Source organism: Osmerus mordax, chromosome 23 (assembly GCF_038355195.1).
Source record: "Osmerus mordax isolate fOsmMor3 chromosome 23, fOsmMor3.pri, whole genome shotgun sequence".
In the NCBI taxonomy this organism is placed as follows: domain Eukaryota; kingdom Metazoa; phylum Chordata; class Actinopteri; order Osmeriformes; family Osmeridae; genus Osmerus; species Osmerus mordax.
The window spans coordinates 482,856-491,332 of record NC_090072.1 but is presented as its reverse complement, the minus strand read 5'-3'; the positions used below and the strand labels follow the sequence as shown (position 1 = coordinate 491,332).

At 51.3% G+C, this 8,477-nt stretch overlaps 2 protein-coding genes across 2 annotated transcripts in view; one reads left to right on the top strand and one right to left on the bottom strand.

Annotated features, from left to right (window-relative positions):
• cyp17a2 (cytochrome P450, family 17, subfamily A, polypeptide 2) overlaps window positions 1-1,530 on the bottom strand; it is a 3,682-nt gene extending 2,152 nt beyond the window's left edge. The window contains exons 1-4 of the mRNA XM_067261197.1: window positions 1,295-1,530; window positions 1,067-1,187; window positions 734-872; window positions 393-622 (exon numbers count right to left, since the gene is read on the bottom strand). Coding sequence (XP_067117298.1) covers window positions 393-622; window positions 734-872; window positions 1,067-1,187; window positions 1,295-1,530 — 726 coding nt within the window. The remainder of the gene's footprint in view (window positions 1-392; window positions 623-733; window positions 873-1,066; window positions 1,188-1,294) is intronic.
• Window positions 1,531-5,150: 3,620 nt separating this feature from the next.
• Window positions 5,151-6,843, top strand: LOC136967955 (early growth response protein 4-like). The gene is made up of 2 exons (XM_067261955.1): window positions 5,151-5,289; window positions 5,484-6,843. Exons 1-2 carry the CDS (start codon window positions 5,151-5,153, stop codon window positions 6,608-6,610), a joined length of 1,266 nt encoding a protein of 421 aa, XP_067118056.1. The 3' UTR covers window positions 6,611-6,843.
• The last annotated feature ends 1,634 nt before the right edge of the window (window positions 6,844-8,477 follow it).

The following is an 8,477-nucleotide window of genomic DNA, read 5'->3' as shown; positions in this document are numbered from 1 at the left end:
GAGTGTGTGTTTGTGTGTGAGTGTGTGTGTTTGTGAGTGTGTGTGTTTGTGAGTGTGTGTGTGAGTGCGTGTTTGTGTGTGTGTGAGTTTGTGTGTGAGTGTGTGTGTGTGTGAGTGAGTGTGTGTGTGTGTGAGTGAGTGAGTGTGTGAGTGTGTGTGTGTGTGTGTGAGTGAGTGTGTGTGTGAGTGAGTGAGTGAGTGTGTGTTTGTGTGTGAGTGTGTGTGTGTGAGTGCGTGTTTGTGTGTGTGTGAGTGTGTGTTTGTGTGTGAGTGTGTGTGTTTGTGAGTGTGTGTGTGAGTGCGTGTTTGTGTGTGTGTGAGTGTGTGTTTGTGTGTGAGTGTGTGTGTGAGTGAGTGTGTGTGTGAGTGTGTGAGTGTGTGTGTGTGTGTACCCTGAGCCAGGGGTAGATGTCCACCAGTCCTCCCCTAGCGATGGTTTCCACGATGCCATCGTTGTACTCCATCACCTGGGTGAGCTCCGGGTCGTCATGGCGATAGGTGGAGCTGAAGACGAGGGTGCAGACCACGTTGGTCACAGCTCGCGTCACCGCCGGCGCCGGGTCCACGGCCCGCCCCCCGCTGGCCTGGAGGGAGCAGCACAGGCTCTCGACCTCCTCCAGCACTGCTCACACACAAGTGTGTTTTGAGTACATACATTGTGTGTGTGTATGTGTGAGAGTTAGTGTGTGTGTGTGTGTGAGAGAGTTAGTGTGTGTGTGTGTGATAGAGTCACCTATGTCCTGCAGCTTGTGGCTCCCCTCTCCAAACAGAGTGAAGGCCTGGTGCACCAGACGGCGGTGGCTCCTCCAGAGGGAGGAGTAGTCAGCGAACGCAATGTCCTTCCCCCCCCTGGTCAGAAGCTCCGTGGTTACCTTGGAGACCGGGAGGGTTAGTCACCTTGACAACACTGAACTCTCTCCGTCGCCACGCAAACTCTCCTGTCTTGACCCTCATCCTGGCTGGGACACAACCCTGCCTTTCTCTATCCCTCCCCCCCTCTATCCCTCCCCCCCTCTATCCCTCCCCCCCTCTATCCCTCCCCCCTCTATCCCTCCCCCCCTCTCACCATCTTGGGTCTCCCAGCGTAGTCCTTCCCTCTCTGCAGCAGAACCTCCCTGGCGTGCTGGTAGTCGTTGACGACCAGCGTGTAGTGAGGCCCCAGGTACATGGCATAGAGAGGGCCGTACCTGAATATACATGCACCTACATTCACATATATATATACTGTATATACACACACACACACACACACCCACAGGGGTGCAGATGAAGCAGAGCGTGTCCAGGGGCCTACCTGTGCGCTAGCCGGGTGAAGAGCAAGTGTGGGGGCTGCCCCCCTCCCAGCCAGGGCAGGCTTCCCAGCAGGGGCACCCATGGCAGGCAGGGCACCGGGGGGGTGCTGCCAGGGGAGGGACCCCACGCTGCCCCCAGCACGAGGAGAGCAGCCAGCAGGAGAACACACCCCAGGAACACAGACGCAGGGCAGAGAGACAGAACGCTCTCCACCAACCCTGCTACTCCTGCTGCCATCACTGCTGGACACGGGCTGGCTGCCTGGCTGGCTGACTGGCTAACTGACTGACTGTCTGGCTGGCTAACTGACTGACCGTCTGGCTGGCTGGCTAACTGACTGACTGGCTGACTGGATGGCTGACTGGTTAACTGACTGACCGGCTGGCTGGCTAACTGACAGACTGACAGATTGGCTGGCTGGCTGGCTGACTGGCTAACTGACTGACTGGCTGACTGGCTGGCTAACTGACTGACTGGCTGGCTGACTGACTGGCTGACTGGCTAACTGACTGACTGGCTGGCTGGCTGACTGGCTAACTGACTGACCGCCTGGCTGGGTGAGTAACTTGCTGACCAACCAACCAACCAACTGGCTGGCAGAGTTCTCCCTTCAAGGACATCAACTGGTAACGTCACTCAACCTTGTGTGTGTGTGTTTGTGTGTGGGGGGTGTTAATGTGTGTGTGTGTTTGTGGGGGGGGGGGGGGGGGGGGGGTTAATGTGTGTGTGTGTTTCCAAGGCTGTTTTACCCCCTGTTACACAAACATTCAGTCAAGGTTGGCTGACCATCAAAACACATGCGCTACATTGAAACCATGAGACAAACAGCGCCCTCGGGCGGTTTGAGAGCAGAACACCTCAACAACTGCCCGTGAACCATCTGGCTTCCACATCTTACCGATCTCCTGCGCGCTTCTGTGGTCGTTCCAAGTGAATACAGAGACGATGACAACTGAGGCCGTTTACCGGCAGGACGGTGGCTAAATATAGAAACTGTAGCAGCGACGAGAGAGAAGGCAAACAAGGCTGTGCGCCTGTCAGAACCGTGTCGTTGACGCAAAGACTTGTCTTGTGTTTGTGTGTGTGCTGATAAATACAGTTGATCATCTGTATAGGAGGCGGAGGTAACTAAACTCTTCAGACGGCCCAGCCGTTCTAGTCATGGACACACCTCGCCCCCTCACCGGGAGGAATCGCTCCTCTCCGGTATTGGCACGCGCAGACAATTCCCTAATGATTCAGGCAATACTAGAATTAGAACCAAGGCCGTCTGTCAAGACGTTCCATTACACACCCGCCCTACGTCACTCACGATGAGAACTGCAACTCAAATGTTGCATGTAAGATATCACGACGTTGTTTTGTTAGTTGCATGACCTTTTAGAACTATAGAATACTGTGACGCAGTTTGCTTTCGGGGTTCTGGAATGTGCCCAGGCCTGCCCTGAAATGTACCCCTCATGTCATTTCTGTTCTGTATATCCCAGGATCAAATTATTCTTACTGTACATCGAGGGGACTATGAGTAACCAGAGTAAGTTTCATGTGGTGCATTTCTTGGCAAGACACTACAGCCGTGCCCTGAAATGCACCCCCTGCTAACCTGTGAGAACATTTACTATGATGTTGAAACATATAGATTTTATAGGCATGTTGGACAGCTGATATTCTGTATCAGAAGTTGTTTTCGACCTGTCTGAGTAGCCTACCCTATAGGCATTAAAGGCGCATGCCTTTGAACCTATAAATTGGTAAGAAGAGCTATGTGAAATACTTTGAACCAGCTAAACAAATTACATTTCCTTTGGTAATCATATATTTCCTATTTTCTAGATCTGTGTGTTTGGTCACCCAGTATTACATTTTTTTCGTTCTAGTTTAAAGTTATTTTGCTCCTGTTTCTGTAAAATTACTAAACTACTGAACTGACTTCCAGATATACTGAAATATAATATATTGAAAATTATCTCACACTCTTACATTCTCAAAGCTTCTTACTCATCCTTATGAGACTTGAGCGTTTCATATACTGTATGAGTGTGAATGTGTTTCCCATGCGTCTGTGCGAGCGTTTCATATGTATATATATGTAAGTTTGAATGCGTGTGTGAACATTTCACATGTGAATGCGTTTCATGTGTCGATGTGAGCATTTCACATATGTGGATGTGAGTTTTCAGTAGTATTAATGTGTATGTGTTTCATATGTGTTTGTGTAAGGACAGTCTGAATTATTTCCTTAACGGCCCCTCATAACGGGCGGAATACTCCCACCGCATGCGCACAGGTGATTGATTGACAGAACGTGTTATGGAACGCTGGCTGGCGCCTGAATGGGACAGACTTTCCATCCTTGCGCTGTTGAGACAGGGTGAGTGGGCGGGAGCATGTAGCTTAGCAACCGACTGCTCCAGTGTTGCGGGGGCTGGAGGGAGGGGGAACCGGGTCTAATCATAATTTGGTGCTGTGATGGGCTCTGTGTTTATGCGCCATGTTGATCAGACTGTAATGTCCATACACACACACACACACTGCTTGAAACACTGGCTTCTGCTCCCCTGCTTTCCCTGCTGTGACTGCGCATGTGCTCTGTCCATGGTGCTGAATCTGAACCAAGCTGCAGCACGCGCCTCCAGTCAACCCATCCAGACTCTGACTGAGCGCGAGCTTCTCTCTAATGTCTCGTTTCATAGTTTTCTCTTCCCCCATGGCTATTTCATCATCCCTGCCCCCGTCGGAACCGGAGACAGATAGACACGGTCTAACCAAGCCCCTGTGCGCACACACAAGGAATCACTAACACATGCGCAGACACAAACGCACAACATAACTGATCATCCATGTATTTGAAACTATAGTGTGTGTGTGCGCGCGTGCTCTACTCGGCCTAAGGGCACCGACGGAGCACTTCCTGTTCTACATACGACTTACCTGCATCATAGTGGCTGATGTTCAGCTGAGATGTTGTTGTTTGTGTTGCATGGTACCAGTGATTGTACCGACTGACTGATCTGAAGTATCAATTTTGTTCACCATTAATCAGCTACTGTTGCAATACTTTAGATGTCATTGTGGCGCGGTGGTATTATTGTAGTATTGTTGTAGTATTATTGTAGTATTGCTTCAAATTATTATCCTCGTTCACCGCACCTGTTGGCTGAGATGTGGATACTTTGCGAAGAGGTAAATACAGTCTTCATGCAGACTGAAATACTTTGACAAGAAAACGATGCTCCCCTGAACCTTGATCTGCTGCAGACGACTTTCTAGGTGCAGCAGGTAAAACACGTGCGTGTATCTAGAGCGCGCGGCTGTAGGTGTGCTGCTGCTGCATTATAAAGTGGGTTAGTTGTGTAATACGCCTCGCGCATCATCCCTCCAGCTCCTCTGATCTCGCGCCAGAAAGCGAGTGTCGCATAGAAGGGAGATTCTAGAGAATCCCTTCTTCACGTCACATTCCTGTGTGTCCTTTTAAGGCGAGGGGATACCCCCGTCACATCCTCTGACCATGTTTGGGCACTGGAGCGCGTAGCGGGGGAATCCTCGAGCCTGCATCGACCAATAGCAGGCAAGGGCTTCTACATAGCGACCGTAGAGTATAAAAAGGAGAATCGCGAGCCCCAGTTATCATCATTCACATCGACTTGGCATAACGGACTAACATCTACAATCTGCTCTGATACACTTGAAGGGAATCCCTGGAATTTATCGTTTTGGATAAATTAATCGTTTATTAACAAGATTAATAAAATCGAATTATAACCGTTCAATTTCATAACTGATATTGATTTTCGTGAAATTGCTCGTTTACCTTTGTAATTCAATTTCCACGAGCTGTAACGCATCCTGTTCCCACCATGCTCCTGAGCGAAGAGAGCAGCTTTATGTCGCAGTTCGAGGACGCTTGCTGTGCCTGGGTGGACAGTGTGGGCTCGAGCCCCAGCCCCAGCGACAGTACCGATTCCGAAGTGGGTTTGGGATTACTGGACCGGCAAGGTATGTACAGTTATCCTGTTCTCACGGCTCATGCTTATGTAACTGCTGCAGACTGTCTAATGCATTAAGTGCTGCCTGCACAACTTCAACGCATCACTGTGCAGGTTGTTTTAAACAGAGTTATCAATCCATGCATCAGTGCACCGTGCAGTGAGACGGTAATAACGGTGTCTCCTCCCTTCTCTCTCCGCCAGGCTGCGCGTTCTCACCGGGAACCGAGGCTTCAGACTCGGACTTCTTCTCCGACCTGAGTGACGGTTCCTCTGACACGCTGTCACCCTCCCTCGCCTACACCGGCAGCTTCTTCACGGAGGCGCTACCGGGGGCGCACTGCAGCACCGACGCCATCCTCAACATGATCACGGAAATCGTGGGGATCTGCACAGGTCCCGGTACCGAGGCTGACAACACCGGAGCTCTCTCTCCTTCCTTCCCCGACAACGCCTCCGCTCCGCTCTACTCCCTATCGCACGAGCCAGCCTTCAACGGGTGCAGCCACGAGACGTGTACCGCGGCTTCCGTCCACCCCACTGCTCACCAGCTGGTGATCAAGACCGAGTTTGAGAACAGCTGCAACGGGTGCGACCAGTTCTCCCGGCCCAGTGAGGGTCTGTGCGCGGTCAGTACCGACCCAATGCTCCTGGTACCGGGACTGGATCATGCGGAAGTAGCGGAGCTACTGGACTCTCTGCTGCACCCCGCGGCCGGTGCCGGTGATATGAAGACCGGGGCGGACATTAAGCAGGAGCCCGGTCTGCTGGAGGACTGGGCAAGTGGCTACCTGGCGCCGTCAGGTGGGGTCAAACCGGAGAGTGTGGAGGTGCAGGCCGGGAGCGTGCAGAGCCCGAGTGAGCTCCTCCACCCCGCCTCCTCCTTCTGCTCCTCCCTGGACGCCCTGCTCTCATCCCTCCTGCCCGCCGTGCTCCCGAGAAGCACCGGCACACCGGTGGGAGCGTGCAAACCCTCCCGGGCCAGGAAGAGCCCCGTGAAGGGAACCGTGAAGGTGAAGCCGTTCCCCTGCCCAATCATTGGCTGTGAGCGACGCTTCTCGCGCTCAGACGAGCTTAACCGGCATGTACGCATCCACACCGGACACAAGCCTTTCCAGTGCGCTATCTGCTTGCGCAGCTTCAGCCGGAGTGACCACCTGACCACGCACACGCGCACGCACACGGGAGAGAAGCCGTTTTCCTGCGAAGTTTGTGGGAAACGCTTCGCGCGCAGCGACGAGCGGAAGAGGCACGGGCGCGTGCATGTTAAGCAGCAGCTGCGCGCTCAGATGATGGCAGCCTACACCCTCGCCTTCCCTGGCGGCGTCTGAACCGCGAGCTCCCGGTGACCGCGACGGTTGAGAGTTTTATCCTGGTGTTTACGAGGCTTCGATTGACCTGACCTCACCATGGCAACGTTTACTGAGACGTCAGTCTGGTGGTCTGTGGCGCGGGTGCTGCGTTATGTGATGGAAGTTCTCGTCAGTAAAGAGCGCGAGGTGGGCTGAACATTCTCCCGAGGATGTTGGAACTGGAACTTTGTCCTCTTCCGAACGGCTGTGCGTTCTACTGTTTGGATCCGTTAACACGCCCGCAGAGGAGAGAGGGGTGGACTGGTTAGGGTTGAGCGGCGCAGGCGGAGAGAGAGAGAGAGATATGTAAATCTCCGATTGTAAAGTGTTGTTTTGTGAAAAACTGCATGACGATCTTACAAGTAAAGGCCTGTCACAGGTTACATAACCATTCTTTGCTCGATGTAAACGTTATATTTCTAAAGATATGTGAACACTTTATATTTGTATACATCGATCAGACAAAACATTTATGTTTATATTCTCCCAACTCAGTTTTGTATGAGTACATTTATATTATGTGGTCTACGGAATGAGTCTATAATCCGACCAGATTGTGAATCTATGATGGTTCTGTTCCAGACGTTCTAGAACAGCCAGCTGCTTTCTTATGTCACTTTAGTAAGAGCTCTCCAGGAGAGACACGCGGTACTTCAACATTGTAGTTGACAAGCAGAGTTGCACACGTTAGTGTGCCTTTATGTACAATAACGGAAACACGTAGCTTTCTTTACGCATGAAGGGCAGCGCTTTGCTCCGTCCGAGATGTTGTGTTCTTTAAAAACATGAACGTGAATAAAAATACAAACAATGACCTTTGAATCTGAATCAGTCAATTTTCTGTTTTCCAGAATCCATACTCACACCTTTCTCAAACACATGTATAACAGACCTGCGGCTGTGCGTGCATGGACACTCCTTGCATTGTGTCTCTCTGCTGCCACTCTGTGGTTATTAATGGACACTACAGCTCAGAGCCTGATGGTTGAAACTGTATTTATAACCTTGGGTAAATACAGCTATATCAATCAATACTTTTTTAAGATAATACAAAAATATTTTAAGATACAAATTAAAAAGGTTAATTATCTGGATGACACAGAATGTACAAAACACCAACATAGGTGACGCACAATAGGCTACACCATCAGCACCAGGCTCCAGCGTGCAACACCGGTGCCATACATACTGCTAACGTACAGCATGAACCAGCTAACTGTACAGATAACTCTTTGTACTAAATCTCAAGTAGAGATCCAGCCTACCTAAGGACAGTGAGTGAATCTGGTAAACAGCGCAAACAGAGCTGTATAATTACAGTTGAAGAATTAGGACCAGAACGGAACGGTTGACGTTTGGTGCTGAGCGGTGCCCAGCAGCACCGCTAGTCATGCGCGAGGAGGCAGAGTTCCTTCACTTGACGACTCGTCTTTTATAACTGTTAACCTACCGGCAGTTTACGCATCAGTTCACTTCCGTTACCGAGCGCAGAGGCTGCAGAGCCTGAACGGAGCGCTCCGGTAGGTCTGCTCTGCTCCCGCTCCTCCAGTCAGCTGCCCGAGCGCATCCTGTCGTCACGGGGCCTACGTCAGCGCAGCAGCAGGAGCTGGTTCGCGCGCCTGTCTCCGGTATGAGAAGCGACAGGAGTGATGCGCGAGGTAGAACATCTAGTTTGAGACTCGCGAACGGACTGGATGACGCCGGTAAAGAGCAGCTGTATTAACCACTGTACCGAAGAGAAACATAGACGGAAGCAAATCGTATATGTGTGACGGTGTTCCTTTACCGGGACCAGGAACGGAGTCCAGTACCAGAGGTGAGAGAATATCCTTTAAATCTGAACGAT